This window comes from Astyanax mexicanus, chromosome 1 (genome assembly GCF_023375975.1).
Source record: "Astyanax mexicanus isolate ESR-SI-001 chromosome 1, AstMex3_surface, whole genome shotgun sequence".
NCBI lineage: Eukaryota > Metazoa > Chordata > Actinopteri > Characiformes > Acestrorhamphidae > Astyanax > Astyanax mexicanus.
The window spans coordinates 51,413,777-51,436,230 of NC_064408.1; the positions used below are offsets into that span (position 1 = coordinate 51,413,777).

The 22,454-nt window shown below is 40.4% G+C and overlaps 1 protein-coding gene across 1 annotated transcript; it reads right to left on the reverse strand.

Annotated features, from left to right (window-relative positions):
- Positions 1-1,328: 1,328 nt before the first annotated feature.
- ivns1abpa (influenza virus NS1A binding protein a) lies at positions 1,329-22,020 on the reverse strand. Its single transcript, XM_007238290.4, has 15 exons — positions 21,863-22,020; positions 12,056-12,306; positions 11,541-11,676; positions 10,576-10,745; positions 9,811-9,886; positions 9,389-9,562; positions 9,139-9,264; positions 6,225-6,332; positions 5,579-5,705; positions 4,399-4,626; positions 4,097-4,218; positions 3,878-4,004; positions 3,653-3,784; positions 3,359-3,532; positions 1,329-2,718 (listed from the first exon to the last, which is right to left on the reverse strand). The coding sequence occupies exons 3-15, from the start codon at positions 11,649-11,651 to the stop codon at positions 2,462-2,464; spliced, it is 1,932 nt and encodes a 643-aa protein (XP_007238352.3). The 5' UTR covers positions 11,652-11,676; positions 12,056-12,306; positions 21,863-22,020; the 3' UTR covers positions 1,329-2,461.
- Between the last annotated feature and the right edge of the window lie 434 nt (positions 22,021-22,454).

The window sequence follows — 22,454 nt, forward strand, 5'->3', positions numbered from 1 at the left end:
CACTACTGCTTACACTCTAATAAATGAGTGGAAAGCGGGAGGGTGGTGCTTGGACAGGATTTGGGCTTCTGACGAGTGTCAGTTAAAGGAAATGTTACATCATGTGTCCAGTCTGTTGATTGCTGGATAAAAAAATGTTTCTGCTGATCACACTAAAATATCTGAAATGGAACCCATGAAAACATTAATATATAGATGTTTTTTTTTGTTTGTTTTAATGCCAAAGCTAAATTGTTGGTTCGTGTGAAATAATAAGTAACTATTAGTGTCGTTAAACTCTTATTCTGTGAGATTCCATTTCTAGTGTCTTCTCACAGTCATGGAAAATATGACTCTGGTCCACCCATCTATTCTCTACTGATCCTTTACTCCTACTGCAAGATAATCTGTACCTACACATGCCAGATTAAAGTAATCCCACTGGAATTAGACACAGGACCTAGAGTCTCTTAAAATGCCTTCAAAAGCTTGTGAATCACCAAGTGTTAAGGGCCCGTATCATTAACAACCAAATATTCCCTGCTTTTTTTTTTTTTATAAGAGCGACACATTTTGGTGCACTTAATAAAACCAAACAAAATGATTACAGTCTGTATTTTGTTTCTAAACTGAAAGCAAAAGCATTTTTAAGTGAAGAAGGGATAAAATATTGTGTTTAATGGTACCGGTGTGCCATCCCTGCTACAATGGTACCATCCCTGCAAAGCCTAATATATATATATATATATTCATTCTAAAAACTGGGGTGTCTGGTTGTTTTTCTGTTGTGGTTCTTTTGTCCACGTCACACGTCTTTACAGATTCATTCCCTCTGAAAGGAGACCGCATCACACCCGCCCAGTTTAAAATAATTCTTCTGCATGCTCTGAGCAATTACCTATTCTCACCAGAGAGCGCCTTAAATCCCCCAAATCCCAAAATTTACGGAAATCAACTTTAACAAACTCCTTAACTGATTTAGGTGAGTAAACAACTATAGGTGTCCATTTAGTTTCAATCCCTCTTTCATCCAGTCCATATATTCAACCTAAAGCATCTCAGCTCTGCCTTTTCATGCCGACATTTAAGTAATGTTTCAACATATTTAGACTGCTTTCTGAATGAGACAAAATCCAAGTACGCCTATTAGAGCAGAGCTTATTGGCATAGAGATGTTTTAAAGGTACTGTGAATAAATGGTTCATTTATACCCTTATAGTTCTTATTACTTAAAACCACACATACAATTTCAGTCATGTTCAAATCTTAAAAGTTCATGTCTGAAAGCTCGATGCCTTCAACCAACCATAAAAGAAGTTTAAAGGATATATAAATCAACACTGCAAGAATTCACATGTTGAAATGATTTATTAGTTAAGAAATATTGGTTCGTAACAAATGGGATACAGAATTTCACCCCCTATTTAGTCTAATGTGAAAACAAAACCTTGGAGATCTAGTTTCCTTTCAAAATCTTAACACAAGAAAGATTTAAACAGAAGGTATTAAGAAAAAAAAAAACATTTTTTGATGAGTTAGTCAAAATTGCAGTAACAAAATATAGTTAGCAGGAATGTGAAAACATGGTCAAAGTAAGAGTGTGTGTACGCATTTGTAGAACACACTTGTGTAACTGAACTGGCACTGATTAAAGTTGAAAACTCAAGACTTATGTGCGTCTTCTAGCTCATCTATCTATCTATCTATCTATAGGTTAATCAGCAGTGTATCAAAAATATAAAAAAGGCCATCATCAAAGATTGGTAAAGCAATCCCACAGAATGGGTAATGCTAAAAAGGAAAGCTATGTAAGTGATCATCTTTTGTTGAATAAGGCTTTTATATATCCACAGAGCATCAATATGTGAGCTAATATTACAAAATGCAAAGAAAAAAAAATAATGCAACTGAATTACCGCCTTTATCAATTCAACCAATTAATCCTGCTGATAATTTATGCTTGTGCAAGAACTTGCTGGGTCACCAGTACCACTGAAGGTAACCAATAACTCAATTTGCTTGCTGGAAATCCCAAACACTACAAATCCAAACCTTTTCAGCTCAAAAAACAACAAACAAAAAAAGTACACTCAGTGTGCAATTAAAGTTGGCATTCTTTGTCAATTAAAGCAAAAATAAAGATCGAAAGAAATAACACAGTAATATTTACAACAAAAAATATTGTATGCAATATGCAAAAGCTTTATGTTGCTTTCTGCAACCCCCGAAGAACTCAAAACCCTCCCAAGCCCCACCCTCTTGCACTGTAACGAGACGGTCTTCACTGAAGACCCCTGCCATTCCCTCCCCTTTCCCATCTCCATCTCCGAGCCCCACCCTAACCCGCTCACATACACACATCACGAAGCACGATTACATCACTAAGCCTGTTAGTTTGAGAGAGAGGTTACTCTGACCCTCCCCTGCTGCTCCAACCGCCCCACGCCCCCGACCTCCCCTGTGCTCAAGCTCCCGCCAGCGTTTAGGTGCTGGCGAAAGCCTCAGTGCAGGCGCTCCACTCGTCCAGCTCGGGGTCGTACGCTTCCATGGTGTTGAGGAAGTCGTTGCCATCAAAGCCGCCCACGGCGAAGATCAGGTCATCCAGCACGGCCACGCCCGCGTTGCTACGCGCCGAGTTCATGCTCCCCAGCATCCTCCACTCGTTGCGGGCAGGGTCGAAAACCTCCACGCAGCGCAAGGCGTGGGAGCCGTCAAACCCACCCACCACAAACAGCTTCCCTGTGAAGAGACACGAGAGGACACTAGGACACCTTCTCAACTGCAGTTAACAAACAGTAAGAAACATTAAGCTTGTCTTGCTTTCTGTTACATGTCTATACGCTCATCTATCCATCCCTGTACAATCCCTGTTCGGTCAGTGTTGCTGCAGTGTGGTAGGTCTTCAGGATTAAGGATTGAGCATTTACCTCCAACACTAATTTTATACACCTGATTTGTGTAATGAGGGTCTGGAGAAGCATAGAAATAGTAGAGACAGGTGTGTTGTGTCTGATCTCTATAGAACAAGGAAGGATAGAGCACCCTTGACATAAACCAAGCCATTTAAAGGATGGTTTGGTCAATAGTTTGGATTTGTAATCAGCAACACACTTGATCCAACTAATTAGCTCATTAAAAACCCATAATTAATATAATGTGGGTGTGTTGAAGCAGAAGGCACTAAACTGTGCTGAGCAGTGGACCACCAGGACCAGGGTTGTGAAACACTGATCTGAGCAATATTAGGTTCCAAAAGACTGATCAGGTAGATGTAAAGAGGTAGAGTACTGAGCTGTTAGAACTGGAACATATGGGAAAATGGATCTGCCATTGAGCCCCCAAGCACTTTAATTTACAGTTTCCTTGACTAGGAGCTTACCTGCATAAATGCCTACACCAGCCCCTCGGCGTGCCACGTTCATGGGGGCAGTGAGGGTCCAGGTGTTGTTCTCAGGATTGTAGCGTTCCACAGTGTTCAGACAGTTCCAAGATTCAGCTCCACCAATCACGTACATAAAGCCATCCAACTCGCACACGGCTGCCTGGTGCCTCCCTACACACACACACACAAACGTATTTATTTTAGATCAGAAGAGCCAAAACCCGTAAGAAGTGCTTAAGGTATTGGTTGAAATGGAAAGCTTCAAAAAGCACAAGACAGACAGACACTCACTGATGTTTAATGGGGCACAGCTGCTCCACTCCTTAGTCACAGGATCAAAAGCGTCACAGTTCTTCAGACCCTTCTGCCCGCAAGGGTCTGATCCCCCAACAACATAAAGCTTGTTGTTAAGAGAGCAGACACCTAGATAAAGAAAAAGAAAACCAAATTGGGTTAATCAGACCAAACAATAAAAAAACTTATTCCTGTACATTTTTAAACAAGACATCCACACACCTGCATTGCAGCGATTGGTCCTCAACTCTGGCACTTGAGTCCACTCATCCGTGTTTGGGTTGTAGGTCTCCCCGCAGCTCAGCTCATCCGAATGGCCATTGGAACCACCCATTACATAGAGTTGACCCTGATTGGTCGAAGAAAGGGATTTTAGGCAATTTAAATTAATCCAGACTTCAGACAACTCTGACAGTTATTACTTCAAGTGAGGAAACATACCATGAGCACAGCCATCTGAAAGCGAGCCCGTGGTGTCCTCATTGGGGCAATAAAACTCCAGCTGTCAGTCTTCAGATCGTAACATTCCACAGTCCTTAAGCACTCCTCACGGTTATAACCGCCTGAGGAACAGACACAAGTATTTCTGTAATTTATAACACTTTACACTCAAGCCTTACAACAGCATAACACTACCTGCACCAGCAGATCAGATAAAACTGATATATAATACTGATATATTATACATCTAAACCTTAAACTTAAACTACATGCCCAGATCGAACAGTCTAAAAGCCACTGACCTGCAGCAATGAGTCTTCCATTGAGGGCAGCAGTACCCAGGCCAGAGCGAGCATAGTGCATGGGAGCCAGCAGCCGTTCCGGTTCTTCCTCCACAGGCTGAGCCTCAAAGCTCAGGCTCTTCTGCAGGCATGGAGTGGCTGATGGCGAGGCCTGGGGACTGCTCCGTCCATGAAGGGAGATCACACACAGCATGCCGTTCAGTACCGCCAGGCACAGGTACGTACTGTCTGTAAAAGATCAAACAATTGTAGAGCGGGTGTGAAATTTGATGAGGACAATGAGAAAAGAGCATCTCTACTGTACTATAGGTACATTTCTGTGCAGATAAATGCAGATCAACTAGAAGATTGCTTTTTCAGGCTAGATTTATTACAGGAATGGATTGTATTCAACTTGACGTTATCTAGCATGGCTAGTATGATACAACACAGGATTTGCTAAGTGCAGACCACGCTTGAGAGAACTAATGGAAATAAAAAGAAATTGGGGGAAACTGCATATCCCCCCTTGAGGAAAGTGGTAGTAGATTGGAGGAAGGGGGTTGCAGGGGAGGTGGTGGGTTTGCGAACATTTGTTTTTTTTATAGGTGGTCAGTTGAAAGGGGTGGAGTGTGGTCCTTCTCCCAAACTTTTCTTATTGAATATCTCAAATTAGTTTGACCTACATATGTGGGATAATATGCACTTTTAACACAAAACATCTGTAAAACATACAACTGATTTGCACAGAATAAGACATCTTCGCATTAATCGCTGAGGTGGGAGTTGATACTTAATTTACATTTTGCAATCACCTCCAAAAAACATGATTATATCCAATCTTATAACCTACTTTGTTTTGTAAAAAAGAATTGCTCCTTTCACTAGTTCTATGGCTCAATCCTTGGCTCAAGCTTGCTTTACAGAAGGTAAAAGTGACCGACATGGCGCCTTCAAATAAGACAGAACTATAATTGTTACATGACCCCACATTCCCTTCCCCTGTAAATAAAAGTAATCCCATCCAAACAGGGCTTTAGATAACATTACCTACTGTAAGTATGGTATAGGTTTTAAATCTCTGGGTTGTAGCACTAGAGTGTTTGCAGAGATAAACTGTATCTTATGATTGGTTGGAAAATCTTACGAAAGACACAAAGCACATAGGTTTGACTACCTGCTGCACTCTTTGGACACTTACTGTTGGTTTTCTCAGAGGCGATGTACTTCCACTCTTGCTTGCAGGGCTGCTTGACCGAGCCGGGGGAGAGGCTTCCGGAGGAACTGGTGCTCAGCTGCCTGTGAATATTCTCACGCGGGGGCTTCTTCTGCAAAGGGCACAGCGCAGCTACAGACACCCTGCCCAAACTCGCTCACTTATTCATTCACTTACTCACTACTTAACCCCAGTTTCCCTCAACCCCTATGAAGCTAATGTTTCTCTGGATTAAAGCTGATCATACAATTCTGGATTCAGCAGAAGACGTTTACAAGAAGTGTAAAACTAAAGATACTAGTAAAAAACAAATGTATTCCCAATTCAGGGCACTATAAGCAGCACCACACACACACACACACACTCCTACACACTGCATAGTGCACACATTAGCGCAATCACCTACGCTATGCTCTCTTACAGAACAAGAGCTCATCGGCTTTAAAAAGCCTATAAAAAGCATGAAGCGTTTGCTCTATCCTAGTCATTTAGCTCAAAGCTAAAGATAAAAAAAAAAAACACAACACTGCTCTAAGGTCAGCGCTCAGTGTAGTGAGCAGCAGGGCTAACAGAGCAGCACTAACAGGCCTGCGGTCCGGCCTGGGAGGGGCCTGGTGCTGGTTTAGTGTACCTGCACAAACTGAATGTGGTCATCCTCAGCGCCAAACACCTCAGCCTGGCCCTCAAGCAGGCCCCCATCGAGCAGCTTGTGATCGGCCGAGTAGTACAGCGTTTGCACCTGCAAGACACACAGCGACACAAGAACCCATGTGGCTGTCTCCATGGCAACAGTGCACCCGGCAACATGGGAGGAAGGGAGAGAGAGATTGAGGGAGGGAAGGGAGACGTCGCAAGCTTGCCACCGGGCTGCTAGACACTGGTGAGAAAGCCTCTTTAAAAGACTGCAAACACAATGTGGCTTCTGTTCAGGCAGGGTTTGGATTTAGGATGGCACAAAAAGATAAATAAAAAAAGGGGAGATCTTCTGTGGACGCTCCCGAGGCCACCGCCGCTTTCAGTCCTGCAGATTTAGACTCTCGCTAAACACTGTCGGCAGCATCGCAGCCCAGAAACTAGTTTGTTAAGTTTGAAGAGGAAACAAAAGAAAAAAGGTCTGCCATTGGTCATCGCCCGCAGAGAAGGCCTTCGGTGCTGCCCGTCGTCTTCTTGGCTGAGGAGGTTAGTTAGGCTGAAGTAAGATCACACACATTTCCAAGGAAACTTAAGCAGTTTTACAGATTGCTTCAACAGCTCCTTCCACCAAAGAATCTGGGCAGAGACGAGGACTCCACTGTTGTCCTCAAGCTACAATTACCATCTTCTTTACAGTTAAATGAATGCAAAAACACAAACTCAAGAAGGCATAAATTAAAAGAAAGAAAAAAAAGTACATACAGCCAGAACAGAAAATGTAAATCAGAAGAAGCATTAAAAAAAGAAAAAAGCAGTGAAAACTGTGCAGAGCCACAGTGCTTCACTGTTTAATCCAGTGAGCAACTGTTAAAACAGCTGGCAGAAGGTCATAGCTTTATTATTAATGATTTATTAATAATAAAGCTATTAGATATTATGTAGGCATACAAAAGTAAAGTCAATGCCGCGTTCCCAGATCCATTTCTTTTAAATTTATTATGTGTAGTAGCCAAATTGTAAAAATTATCATTTGAGATTTATATCAAAAGAAACTTGTGCCTGGATCTCTGTAAAGCTGCTTTGTGACAACATTCTTTATGAAAACTGCTTTAAAAATAAACTAGAATTTGAACTGAATTGGTATTAACATTATTCCAGGCAGAATGAATAAAGGGTTGATTAATTGCAGTCACATGCATGATTTCTTTTCTAAAACTGGGTTACACATCTCTTTGCCTTTATATTTCAGGATGAAAGCTGAAGGGTGTATAGATTCACATTTGTGTGTGAAGTTTGACTGACTAGCTCTCAGTTCCTGACTTCCTATACATCTCAAAATTCTCAATATGGAAGTAAGGGTGTAAGAACATTTTAATACAGTCAAGAGTCAAGAATATAATCAAGAGGAAGATGGATGAACACAAGCCATCAAACCAAGCTTAACTGTTTGAATCTTTGCACTGGAAGTGGCATAATCTTATCCAAATCAGTGTGTAAGACTGGTGGAGGAGAACATGCCAAGATGCATTAAACTGACTAAAAAACAGGGTTATTCCACCAAATATGGATTTCTGAACTCTTAAAACTTTGTGAATATGAATTTCTTTTCTTTGTTTTTGCATCTTTTTTGTTATTTTAGCCCTTTCTCATTTTCTGAAAATAAATGCTCTTAATTACAATATTTTTATTTGGAATTTGGGAAAAATGTTGTCTGTAGTTTATAGAATAAAACAACAATGTTCATTTTAGTCAAACATACACATATAAATAGCAAAATCAGAAAAAACTGATTTAGAAACTGTATATTGATAAAACGATTGCAATATGTTTTGCAATACTTTATTGTTTTTAAAAAACACAGTATTAATTGTGTTTTATTTAACAGTTTTGATTGCATAACTCTGATTTTATGCATATGGCAGCAGGTGTGGTAACCATGGTGCCCTGTAAATTTGCACTCAGTTAGGGGAATCTATCTATCTGTCCATCCCTCGATCCACGACAGGACTTGTTACCAAGGATGATGTGCAACCAAGTATTAGGAAAGACATGAAGCATGTGACTAGTCTGGTGAGGTTATTTCAGTGTGCTAATGACATGAACACTGAAATTGGGCTTTTATTTAAATGACCGTGTGTTGGTAATTAGGCAATTTGGAGATGCTTGAGGCCAGACTGAATTTGTGTTGCTCAAAGCTGTATTTGTGCTCGTGTGAGTGCGGTGCGTCGACAGATGGGAGCTCAGCACTCCTTTGACTGTGGCTCTTCTGTCTCCTTTTTTTTTTTTTTAATTCCTTTTTCTTTTTTGCTCTGACTCATTACCCTGGTGGCCTCAGTCGTGGCTTCTTCAGTCTGCTCAGAGTCCTGTAGATGTTTGCTTTAAAAAACCTAAAGAGAAACAAATCAACGGGGAGGAAAAGCTGTTAGTGCGGATGTCCAAATCCTCCACACGAACACACATACACATATATATATATATGAATACACACTCACACACAGGCACACCTGCTCAGGAAAGAGAGAAACATAAGTGTGACGGCAATAAAGGCTCTCTGTCAGTTTGGAAGGAGCAGTTGCAGTGGCGGTTACTGTACAGGCGGCTTTAGAGTTCTGCTCACCTGGACTAACCTCTCGGCTTTGCAGAGTGTGTAACAGCCTCGCACTGTACCTACTGCAAAATATATACCCTTAAAACCTGGGGGGTGAGGGGAGTTTGTGGTAAGGGGAAGGAGAAGAACAAAAAAATGGAAGACAGATAAAACAAAAACATCCAGCCCATGGGCTGAGTGAAAGCTGGTGTGAAAAGACCCATTGAATTGTTGAATGGGAGACGGTTTTAATGAAAAAAAGAAAGAAAAAAAGAGAAGGAGACAGAAGGAGAAGAAAAGGCTTGCAGAGGAGTGCAGTACTGACCTCCTCCATCAATCTCTCCAGTGGCTCTCCGTTCTCCCACAAGCTGCGCTGGACCCAGCTGATCACCTTGGAGTACAACTTTCCATTACTGGGCAGAGTCAGATGATCCTCCATCATCACCTCCAACTGCATATGCAATAAATACACATCATTACTACAAGTTCATTTAATCCACATGATGCTAAAAGCACCCAGAAGTACAACTAAATACAATATAACCGATCTTAGGGGTGACCCCTGGGGAACTCACCTTCAAGCGGGGCAATTTGAGGAAGTCGTCCTGCTCCGATACTTCCAGAAGATTCTCCTGAATGTAGGCGTCAATCTTTGCTAGAAGACGGACGTCCCCCATGCTGCTAGCAAAGTTGCGATAGAGAATTGCATTCTGGGAGTCCATCTTAGAGAGCAGGTAGTCTCCACAAATCTGAAAACATGGTGTACTGAAGGTCAGGCAGAGCAACTACAGAGTCATTTACATGTCAGCAGACATGTAGGAAAGGAATTTGCATTAGAGCAAATTTCTTTCCACACTGGAGAACCACAACAAGCAAGGGTGTTTTTCAGATGTGCCAGAGAAGAGAACTACTGCACTATGAATCATAATAACTAAATGTGCCAAAACATTTTCCAAATGTTTTTTTAATCAATCTTAGACAGACAATCTTAGTCTACCTGCTTCACTCTTTCCATCTTGAGCCTTTTGGCTGCAGAGTAGACATCCTTAACCAACTCCTTATCTGCCTTCAACCTGTAGAGACAAAAACAAGACAAATGCACAAGCAATAAGACACTTGGATGATACTTAAAACATCCACATTTTAAAATAACATAGGGAAAGAAATATCATATTTATGTCAATGTATTTATAAAATGCATTTTAAAAATAGGCAATTAATTATTTTTGTCCTTATGTACTACACTGAACTACATTTTGACAAAAAAAAATCTATGTTAATATAAACAGCTCTAGAAAAAGACCACTTCAGTTTCTCAATCAGTTTCTCTGATTTTGGTATTTATAGGTATATGTTTGAGTAAAATTAACATTTTTGTTTTATTCTATAAACTACAGACATTTCTTCCAAATTTCTAATAAAAATATTGTCATTTAGAGCATTTATTTGCAGAAAATGAAAAATGGCAGAAATAACAAAAAAAAATCAAATAATGCAAAGAAAACAAGTTCATATTCATAAAGTTTTAAGAGTTCAGAAATCAATATTTGGTGCAATAACCATGTTTCTTGCATTTTGGAATGTTCTACTCCACCAGTCTTGCACACTGCTTTTGGGTAATTTTTTTTGCGGAGCTGTATATACATGCCCATATATTTCTTTTTCATGTGGGATGGTCTCTCCTAATTGTACTTGTGAGAAACCCACTATTTTCATTGCAGAGTTAGTTTCAGACGTGTCAGGACTGCTACAGTGGACTTACTGGGCAGTGTAGGCGTAGTTAAGCAGGACCTCCACAGCCTCAGGGTCCAGATCTTCAAATTTTACATGGGAGATGCCGTGAGGCTCCAGGTCGCTGTTAAAGATCTCAAACAGGTACGGGCTGCAGCATGCCAGCACTGCGCGGTGTGCCATCAGTTCATGACCACACACCTGAGAAGGTCAAAGAACAAAAGGGTTATTTATCACCTGATCACACTGAATGCCTTACCTCAGTCCATCCGACACACTCAAGTAGATAATAGCGGCCATTATCATGACATAAAACAGACACCACAGGTGCTTTAAAATGCAAACAAAAGCAGATTAAAAAGTACAAAGTAACAATCAATTCTGATAACCAAGAATTATGCAGGATTTCCAGGCACACCTCATTTTTAATTAGCTGCAGTCTAGGCACTTCAGACATAGTCAAGATTTCTTCATTGTGGATTTTTAATCAAAGTCTTGCTCCAGGCATGTGTTACTGTACCCACTCGGAACTAGGACATATTCGATTTAGCCTGACAGTTTTTTTTTTGTTTTGTTTTCTTCCCCCCATAGAGTGTTTCATTCACAGGTTAATGGAAGCCACTTGGCTTACGGCCACTGATAGTTCCTGGAATTCAGTCTCCCTGACTAAACTACTGATTAAATCACCTCTCTGGTCATACAGCTTCATGTTTCAGGAGTGACTCAGCTTAAACCCTTTACCTATAACTCTGCAGTAAGACCAGGTCATCAAGATCTCAAATGAGCCAATTTTTGCTTTAGAAACGACAAACTGCTGACAGGTACTCATTAATTTTCCTTCTGACTGCCCTTAATGCTGCTTTACTCCTCATCTCTATTGTCTGTGTGTGTGTGGGGTTGCTAAGAGAAGGTGTCAAACATGCTTTAGTAAGACGTCATCTGGTTACAGATAGGCTGACGCATCTGAGGAGGGAAAGCAGCTTTGTTTTCTCTTACCTGAAGTCGAACATCGCAGAACTGGCCACTCTTCCTGAGTGCATTCATCTTGGCAACGGTGGAATCCAGGAAACTCTCATCCTCAAAGATCAAATATCCATTGGGAATCATTTTGGCAGTTTTTGGAAAGTTGAGCCTTTAAGAACAGATAAAACATATTTGAAGAATTTAGTATTTTACTATGAATTTATTTATTAATACAAATGTGCATACTATTGCCGTTTTTATCTGACAGTAGTTCTTCACATTGTCTAAATGCATATGCTCCTAAATGAATAGCAATATAAAAAATTTACAATGACTCCCATTGAAAATTAATAAGGTTGTTTTTCTTTTCCTGTGCAAATGCAATTGAACATGTTTGCATGACAGCAGTGATGTACACTCGCATGTAAAATGCATGAGCCTGACGTAAGGCAACAAAACCAAAGCCTCCCTCAATTAATTTATAATCACATTTTTCACCTCATTGTCTGCACGCAGCAATTATGGCCATGAATGAGTAATGTGCTTACCTAATCAGAACTGACGTAATTCAGGGAGAAACACTTGTGCTGGGAAGCTGAACGATGTCACTCAGGTCTTTCCTTCACTGTAGAGCGGGCGGCAGAGGTGATGCCAGGTACGCCGCGGGGCTCGGAGCAGGGGGGAAGTGGGGGGTTAGCCGCACTAACAAACTCTCAGGCTTAGATCGACTGTAATCAAGTCCTCGCGATCCCGTTGGCTATAGGGTCAAACCTTTTCTGTGTTGATCGTGTATTATAACCTGCAAGACAAACAGAGTGGGGAAAACATGAGCTTATCTTTTTTATAAACGAGAACACATGACAAGATTATCACTGGGGTGACTTAGATAGAGATTGCTGTAGATCAATAGGCATATCTGGGTCCCAGCACATTAGGCGATGGTCCAACTCACAGTCCAACTCTCAGTCCAATACTGTGAAAAGTCAGCCAAATTCACACAGTAGCAGCAAAACAAAAAAGTCATACTGAGGACAGACCATTTCCAAAAAGCTTACTGATACAATACTTGTAATTAGTTATATATGTGAACAAACAAATAAAAAAACACAATAGGCAATATCACGATTATCAAAAATTACAGAGGTCATGTTAATTTATTGTACGATAAATCGATATTGCAATTATTGTGACAGGCCTACTTGTAATGTGATAGTACTGGACTGAAGGTATATATATATATATATATATATATATATATATATATATATATATATATATATATATATATATAAAATGTTCAAATTTCATATTTTTAGCTTCGCAGTAAGTAACAAAACAAATACAAAACCTCTGCAATCAAGACTAAACAAATTGTTTTACCATTTTACAAATTATAACAATACTATCATTTCTGATATGATGACAATATGGCACATTATGGCTAGCATACATACACAGATATGTACCGGTACTTAAAATCCCTAAGCCCAGATCAGCCTGCACTCCTCCAGCCAGGTGCCTCACACTTCCAGACAGGAGTTAATAATCTAGCAGCAGCTCAGCCTCCTGCAGTGCTCCTCAACCACAGACTGATTAAAAAAAAATCTACACAACCTAACATATTCTACCTCACACACACCCACACATGCATTATCATACACACCCCACTCCCCCAGATCAATTCTGTAATCCGGACAAAAGCCCATCACTCCACCCATCCGAAGTGCCATGCATGCTTGCACATGCTTTTTTCTTCTCTTTTCACCAATAGCGTAGCTTCTCCCTGCAAACACACCGCCCCCCCGTTCAGTCCGGCCTCCTGACCAACTGTTTGTGAGCAGGAGTTCAACATGTGTCCCAGTTTTCAGGCTAGTTTTGAAAGCTAGAGATAAAATAGTGGGAACTCCTCAGTAATCTACCACATTCTCACAAGGTTTCATAAGCAGCAAGAAGGGGAGGGAAAAAACCCCTGGGAACACAGACTGTGTGTGAAAAGCTGCTGATCTGTTTTTCTCCACTCACTTCACACACTTCATATCTTCAGCTCACACAGGTGAGCCAAGTGATGACCTCTCAGGACAGTCTACATGAAAAGCTCATAGCTAAAGAAAATAGCTATATAAAGATAGATATATCAGAAGATATCATGGTTACGTTCACATTGCAGGCCCTATTAATTAACCACAATTTTTGTTTTGGACATCTGGAAGGTTCACAATTATCTATAAATGTAAGTAAATCATATCCGTCTGTACGGAAAATTAATCTGTACCTGAAACAGCACACTTTTACCTCAGCAGAGATCTTATGAATGAGAAGACTGATCACTGGCTGAAATATGACTAAAATGATTCGTAACATTTAACACGGTGTCTGTTTACGTCTCGAGTTTCACCCCCTGGTTACACTGTGAGCTGAGGATGGTCAACATGCTAATGAGCCAAAAAATCATATTCCTGTGCTTTAATAAGCCATGGGCTACAAACTATATGATTTATTATATCAGTAATTTGACCTACAGTTTTAAAGTATTTTGGTCTCCCCCATTTATAGAGATCAGAGCCTGTTTTAATGTGACTGGACATAAAGATGGCCATTAAGTGAACAGACTTTCCTATTATTAGGACTCTATTAGGTTTCTATCACCAACAGCACTAAAAGCATGTGTGAAGCAAAAAAATCTAACTGTTCACATTCATGTTGCATGCACACAAATAACATAAAATATGTTTCCAATGTAGATTTACATAAAAATTATATGATCTTCCTCACATTAAGCCAAAAAAATCAAATAAAATGTATTTAAGACACTTTACATTAAATGTAATGTAAATGTAGATTGTATGTTTCGTATGGATAAGGACATGTTGGCCTTGTGTGGATCAGTAAAGTACAGAAAGCTCTTGTAAAAAGAGGGAACAGCTTTAAAATCTGAAACTCAGCATTGAGCAATTTTCTCCAGCTGTCCCTGATTTCCTTTTTCTTCTGGGTGTGCTGAAATGTATTAAAGAAGTGATGCCTAAATTCAATCAGCCTGGAGGAAAGCTGCAGTAATTGCTTAGAAATTAAAGCTTTATGGCAAATCAACATACTGAACTGTTTGTAGTGTCTCCTGGAAGTGTGAAGATATTTAAAATATCCAACTGATCCTTCAGCCACTGTATTAGCTCAAGCTGGTTATCCAGATTATCGAATGGTTTAGCTGGTCCACCAGCATGACCATACTGGTCAACCGGAATGACTTTGCTAGTGAATTAACAACTCAACCAAAGTGCTACTCTTATTTAAGCTCCTCACTTAAGATGAGAGTCTAAAAAGTAGGTCATCATGCATAGACTTCACATTACACAGCGTTTGTGTGGGTGTGCTATTTCAGGCTAGATTTGTTACAGGATTGGGCCAAAATTGTTCTTATTTACTTCTGCAGATATCCAACCCAGAAATATTCTCTGCTGATATCACCCTGACACCATTATGTCACCTTCAGCATATGTACTTTCATAATAATCCAACAGAGCAATGGCATTGACTAGGGTTGTATCATATGAACAAAAATGTTACGTGTGATAACATTGTTGGATATCTTGAAATCCTAAATTAAATTTAAATTAAAAAGTATGCGATTATCAGAGCACAGTAGAACCTTCAGACTGGACTGATATGTTTTTACCTTGTGTGCTGTGAAAACAGGGCTAGAATCTCCGTAGCATTCATAAATGCTCACAAGATAAATATATGTGCATTTGTTTTTAAAGGATGTTCGTGTCCAACCTATGGAGCGTGACCACAGTATGCAGCCTCTCTCTCTTGCTCTTTTAATGTGCGTATTATTAGACTCATATCGCAATAACTTTAAAAACATTTCACTCACAAATTCACCTCTAACCGAATGTGTCAATATTTTTTTTATTAGTATGCATTTATTACTTTATAATACTACAGCACAGTCCATCTGAAGAAGTATTCAGTGGTTACTAACCATTTGAGACAAATGTGATGGACAGAGGTCAGTTTAAAAAAGCCATGGTGTAATCATTTAATGCTTGGGCGACTGCTCCACTCTTTATCAGTGACTTTAGAAGAGGGTCTTTGAGGGTCAGCTGCAGATAAAGCCTTGGTGTGACTCAGCTGAACATGCAGACAGTGTCCTCTACAGAAGGAGGTGGGCAGGATAAGGACAGAGCCAAGGACAGAAAATTGACAGTTCTAGAAAAAGAGGCTAGCAATGAAGGAACGCAGAACATGCATTCCTCTTTATTGTGGCTCTGACCTCTGTAACAGTGCACAGTGCAAGTGAGAAATGGAGTGAGAGACAGAAAGAGAGAGAGAGAGAGAGAGAGAGAGAGAGACAGAGAGAGATGGAGGGATGACAAACCACAGGATTTGTTCTGCTGCCTGCTAAAGTGTTTAGCAGATATTCTGGAATGCATAAAGCAATGCAGTGAATCTGTGGAAAAACGGGATGCAATGTTCTGCTCATGTGATTCCAGATATAACTGCCAGCCCTCTAACAAGCTCTTTCTCCCCTGTCGCCAAAGCATAGAACCAGTTGTGTACGTGCATGTGTGTGTGTGTGTTTACTAATCTGTACCATGGGACACTTCCTCATGCTAGTCACGCTCCACACAGGGACCTCAGCCAAGCCTCTAAAATCTAAAATCACTGGACTACATATCCCAGCAGCCCTCTCTCTCTGTCTCACAGGCACTGAAAGAGTTGTTTACTTCTTTGCTTCAAAGAAAAGTATTCTCTGTAGTGTTTGAGGTTCATCTAGAGGGACTGAGCAGACAAGATCAGACTGTTCTGGTGTTGATTTAAAAAAAAAAAAAAAATTACATGCCTCTTAGCTTTTAAGCACACGCGAGTCTTACACAACTAACACAAAAAAAGTCATGGTTTGAACAGAATGTACATTGAAGGCAGCTGAAGGGAGAGGCGAAATGAATCATTTATTGCAGCACTCTCAGAAAAACAGAGAGGAAGCTCATAGCCACAGCAGAAAAAAAAATAAAAAGGGAAGAGAAGTCAAAGTCTCATCGTGTAGAGCTGTAAATGTTATTCAGGAGGCCGTGGGTTTTGGAATGCTTTAGTGGAGTGAGGAGGAGGAGGAGGGGAAGGAGGAGGAGAGAACCGGCATGGTGAAAAAGCTCTTTATGTGCAGATGTGTGCTCGCTCAGGCAGCCTCAATTTCCAGTTAGGTAACATCTGGTAATATATGCATGGCCTGCTTGTCTCTCTCCCCCTCTTTCTCCCACTCTGGCTGTTCTTTCCATTTACACATAAAGCCAAGCAACCAGAACCTCAGAACTTTGACTCACTCCATCCAAACACACCCGTACACACACATGCGCACACCAAAAGGCCCGTATAATAGAAAAAAATATATTGTTTTTTTGTAAAAAACAGCTAAAACGCGAAAAGTGTAAGAAATGGGCCTTTAAACTGGACTAGTGCTTGACTTATCAGATCACAATCGTATTCTATTAACCACTGCTTTGGGAAAGCAAAGAGGAAAGCAGCTTTTGCACAGCCTCTAGACACTGATTATTCGAGCTATTACAGAGTGCAGCCCTTCCTAAGCCTTATCCTCCTGTAATAATGTTTTAACTTAAGTGCAGGAGTTAACCAGGGAATAGAAATCACAGTTTGGCTTCAGTGGAATAACTGACAGCCGATCCGTGTGGGAAATTCATTCTACTTAGATCAGGATTACTACTGAAATTAAATAAATAAACAAACAGTAGAGCATTGTCTACTTTCATAATTACAGTGGGGGAGTTATCTTCTGTTCTGTTATCTAAAAGGTCATACCAGCATGCATCAGGCAGAGCTTGCTTGGAAACATTGACATCTCGTAGAAGAGCCTGCACGGGTCACTGGGGAATTTTACAGAACTTTTAGGGAACTTTACTTTTACTTGCAACAAAGTACTGAACTGGAATCTGAGCACATCACAACCAGATTCCTCACATGCTGAGTGGATTTCCCCTGTACTTTTACTGGATAACCATCCTTCTTCTTGTTCTCAGGAATGAGTAATAGAATGGTGTTGAATACAAATACAACAGAAACTGTACTTTTACACCTAGAGCATTATACAGGCACAGAGAATTTGCTGACTCATATACCAAACACTGAAGAACAGAATATACATTACAGGGCCTGAATGCTTTGCTTGTTAACAGCAAATGTATATCAACAGCTACAGTTAAGCATTTGGCTTGTCATTGACAATAACAACCCTGCCTTTATGACCTCGTGATAGGTGCTTAACATACTGTGTTAAGAGTCAATTATCCTTCATTGTATCTTCAGAAATTGTGCAACACTGAAACAAGAACCTAAAAAACTAACAGCTACAATGACCATTTTAATATTATAATACATTTCATAGCCCACTATGCACTTTCTTTCAAGGCCTGAATGATAAATGTGTCTGAGTTTACTCTCCTGGTGTGCAGATTACAGTTTCTATTGCTGCATGCTGTTGCCACTGTTCCTTCCTCCTAAACGTTTTTTTTACTAATTATGCCAAAATCATAAACACATTTTTATCATGAAGAATTAAAGCAAGTTGTAATCCACAAATCACCTGACAATGCATCTGGTCATTTATGCAGAAGAAAATATTAAACCAACACCAATAAAAATAGTAAACCACCCACAAAGTGAACAACAGACTAAACAAGCTTGTGTCAGTCTGTAAACGGAAGAGAAGGAAGTGACGGTTTAGGAAACAGCTTGACTTCTAGAGTGTTCTACTTTTTGATTAACAAGTGTGACAACTCAAGAGTGCAGCCTTCACCTGGGTGTATGGCTGAGGAATGCTCAAAAGGTCTAGACAGCAGAATACAGGCAGTAATTAATGTTTTATAGCGCATGCCCACACAGACTACAGAAATCCAGAAGCACCAGAGGCACTGCATCTCAATGCCATTTCAGGGACATGTTGGCAGCTATTAAACAGCACTAAATCATTAGTGACTGGTGACAAAGGCTGGCACTAACTCATGCCACAATCCTATTATCTCTGGCAGGATGTGCATTTGGACATTGCACCTTGCACACTGGCACTGCTGCTCGTTTCCTGTTGAAAAAAGAAAGGGCTTAAGAAGACTGTCCGGCAATGACGCACAACCAGAAAGAGAACTATCTGCTTCCTGCACACAAGTGTGACCAGAATACGTTCGTATTCAGCAATATGTGGGGGAAATCAGAGGGGACTGTGCTTACTAATTGTATTCTTTCGAGTGGTGGGTGGTGGTATTGAGTTGAAACTAAGTAACTAATAGCAAACCCTGTTTTAATAGTCATATCATTCGCATAAACTACTGCATTCCAAAATTACTAAATGCATTGGACAGCCCTTATTCTGGAACATTTTTAAATTTTCACTGAAGTCATTATGACTCAAGAAGTGAGAGAACAATTTACTTGTTTTGAGTGAATTATACTGAGATCCAACTTTTTTGGTGAAATGACAGTGCTGTTGCTTTCTGTACCAGCAATTCTTTTTCCAATCTTTCTTTATCCGGTCTATATAAAAGATATGTTTTTGTTGTTGCACCTTTACAATATGTAAATTATGTTTGGTATGATTGGCTGCAGTATTCTGCATCTCATTTGAGAAGCAGGCCAGGATGAAACACTTTGCATAACAGCAGAGTGAAAGAGTGGGGTTCAACTGCTGGACAAATAAACAGATGAATGCATACAGTTAGATTTTTGTTAGTTTCCGTTTACACATTTTATAAGAAAGGGTTAACTATATATTTATATATTTGTCACACATAAACTAAACTGGAATCTTCTTTACAATATCATTCCTTTAGTACTATCTTCTCCTCCTACAACACTGCATATTAATATAACCAAATAGCAAAGGTTTTAGGTTAACACTTTTTATTTTAATTTAAGACAACAAAGATACACATCTTCTGATTATATATTAAACAAGCCAAATATATGTAGCCTTTAGTGTTAAGCTGGTGTAATATCACAAAAACAGCAAAGCATTCTGTTTTTGCTGCTTCCATATTTACGCAATTTTAAACACACAGTCTTATTATTAATTGGCCCCTTTAATGCTTTAAAGTGCGGGTTCTCACAGACCACCAGCCATAGAAAATGACTAAAGGCATCTCAATGACACTTCAGGGACGTGTTGGCCTGCAGCTAAACAGCAATGAATACTCCGTGACCAGAAAGGCTAACACAGACTGTGTTTAGTCCTGTCTAATTCCAGACCTGCAGACTGTGAAAAGATTTGTACTGGGAGCTGCACCTTGCAGCTTAACAAGCAAGACTTAAAAATAAAAAATCCTGCTGAAACCAGAGAAGCACAGGCGCATGCCCCGTACAATCGAGACGAGGGACAATGCCAAGGCATAGGGGAAACTAGTAGCAACATGTCTATCTTATGTTCTTAAAAAAAACTCCAATACAGACAGTGTTTTGGCTGTAAAACTGATCATGAAAAACACTTAATTTTCTCCAGCTTCAGTTCGAATTTACCAGTCCGTCTTAAATGCTGCATCAGTTACAGTCGGCCGACTGTCTACAGTGACTGTAACTACAAGACCATATAAGGTGGACCTGAAAATTGGAACTAATAATGTGGCCAACACTTAGCGAGCTAACTTCACCATCGTCATTAATAACGATAGTTACATATACACACACTGTTACTGCATACATAATATTCGGTTTCTCATTATCCACAATTCCTCCACAATTCAGCACAGAAAACCCGACAACACCCGCCTCCACATCCACCACAGCCACGCTCCTTGGTATCGCAGCCGCGCATGCGCAGCAACGCCAGTCGACACCTTCAGGGAAAGCCGATTGGCCAGAGCCGCCACTGTAAGCGACGCTATTGGACGACTGGCCTTTCAATCACTGGCCTCAGGCTCCGCCCACACTGCAATTATTACCAGTAGAGCAGCTCTTGCATCATGTCTCGCTTTTCTATTAGAGACCCACTCAGCCCGCCACTAAGACCACGGCAGTCTCAAAAAGTAGGTCAGTGGGACTACAAAATTAAAATTAAACACAAATAAATAATTCAGTAACGAAATCTATAAAATAATAATAATAAAACACAAGAGGAAAAGGCTAACCCTAATCTAAGCTAACCCTAGCTAGGTTAGGTTAGCTTAGATTAACAAGCTAGCAATAGTTCTCAAATTCCACACACTTATTTTCTACATTAACAGAGTCAAAAAGTCACTTCTTAGCATTCACGAATAAACCAGCATTGGATTAGAGAAGATCGCTCCTGTATCCTGTACATAACCGCCTGCATTATTTTATACTGTATCTACACATTATTCAATATTATCTAGCTAGCTACATCTTAAATTATCCATCTGTACAACTGCTGCCTTGTGGGTTTCAATTATGTCTATAGTTCCTCAAGATCATACCTCAGGTTTATGTCATTACATTTTTCAAGCTCCTGCTTTTCATATAAGACTGTATTATTAATTCTAGCTAACTACATTGTCTATTTTTGCGCTTTTATTTATTTATGTTTTAAATACATATTAAATTCCTGTTCGTTATGTGTGAACACCGTTGGTATTGCTAGATAATTTACTATTGCGTTGTATTCTGTTCAATGACAGTGAAGTAACCTAGCCATACAATGACAGTATGGCTAGGTTAGCTAGCTAGTAAAACTAATCTAAGGATAATAGAGAAGGACATAAGGACCCGCTGTATCCGCGCAATTCACAATTCACCCACACTAACCTAGACCGTTTTAACAGGTGAGTAGTCCAGCGGTGACACGTAGCTAGCTATTTCTACCAAATTTAGCTTACTGACCACTGACCGTGTATTAAAACACACCTACTACTCGTCTCTCTTTGTCCTCGTGTCTTATAGTTACTAGTTAGTGCACTCACATAACTGAGCTGTTAGAACAGAGGGGGCATCAGTGTAGGCAGAACACACACACACACAGTTCACTGTGATCAGTGCGTTTAGGGAAAATTGGTTATTTGTAACAAATCACTTATCAATGAAACCATTGAGCTCAAGAGACCACATGGAGCATGAGCGCGCAAATCCGGGAACTGAGTGACACACACACACACACACACACACATACACACACACACACACACACACACACACACACACACACACACACACACAGCCTCCACAGGCATGCAGTACACTAGTTATAATACATTAATACTAATAACCCGATAAGGAGGCTGTGCAGCCTGTTCTCTGTCAAAGTCCAGCTGTTTTAGCTAACGTGGTGGCGCGCGCGCGCCCGCGCGCACACACACACACACTCTCTCTCTAATAAACTGTAAAGGTGTAATTAAAGCACCTCTTACCTGATCAGGTTGACAGTAGACGATGGTAGACATATTTAGGGTAAATTCAAAGGCGACAGACACGGGTATCGCTGTACCAGGAGGGCTGTAGGTGGCTGTGTGTGAGGGATCGTGTGCGTGCCTGTGCTGAGCCTCGCGCTGCGGGGTATGCGAGCTCGGGCTGGCGCGCGCCGCTAAAGCCACACCGCGATGACGTAGCGCCGCAGCCCCGCCCACGGAAAAGTACGGAGCGGAGGAGGGGGGCTAGAGGGAGACAGAGGAGGAGGAGGAGGAGGATGAAACCGGTCCAGCTAGATCTCCTGTAGCCCTGAGACAACACTGAGCTCGCTCTCTGGGCTTCATACATTGTTCCAACTCTGTCTAACCTGCTACAGTCTCAGAGTATAGTTAGTTAATGTATAGTATAGTAAAGTATAGTATAGTAAGTTAATGAATAAGATAACCCTAATTAAACACTGAGCAAGACTCTCAATTCTCTCTATTTTAAATTTACACTGACCTTGAACCTTCAGTTCCTGAATACAGAAGAAGTAATGTGTGTTTGTTTATTTAAACATACATGTATTGCATTAATATTGACTTTAAACCTTCA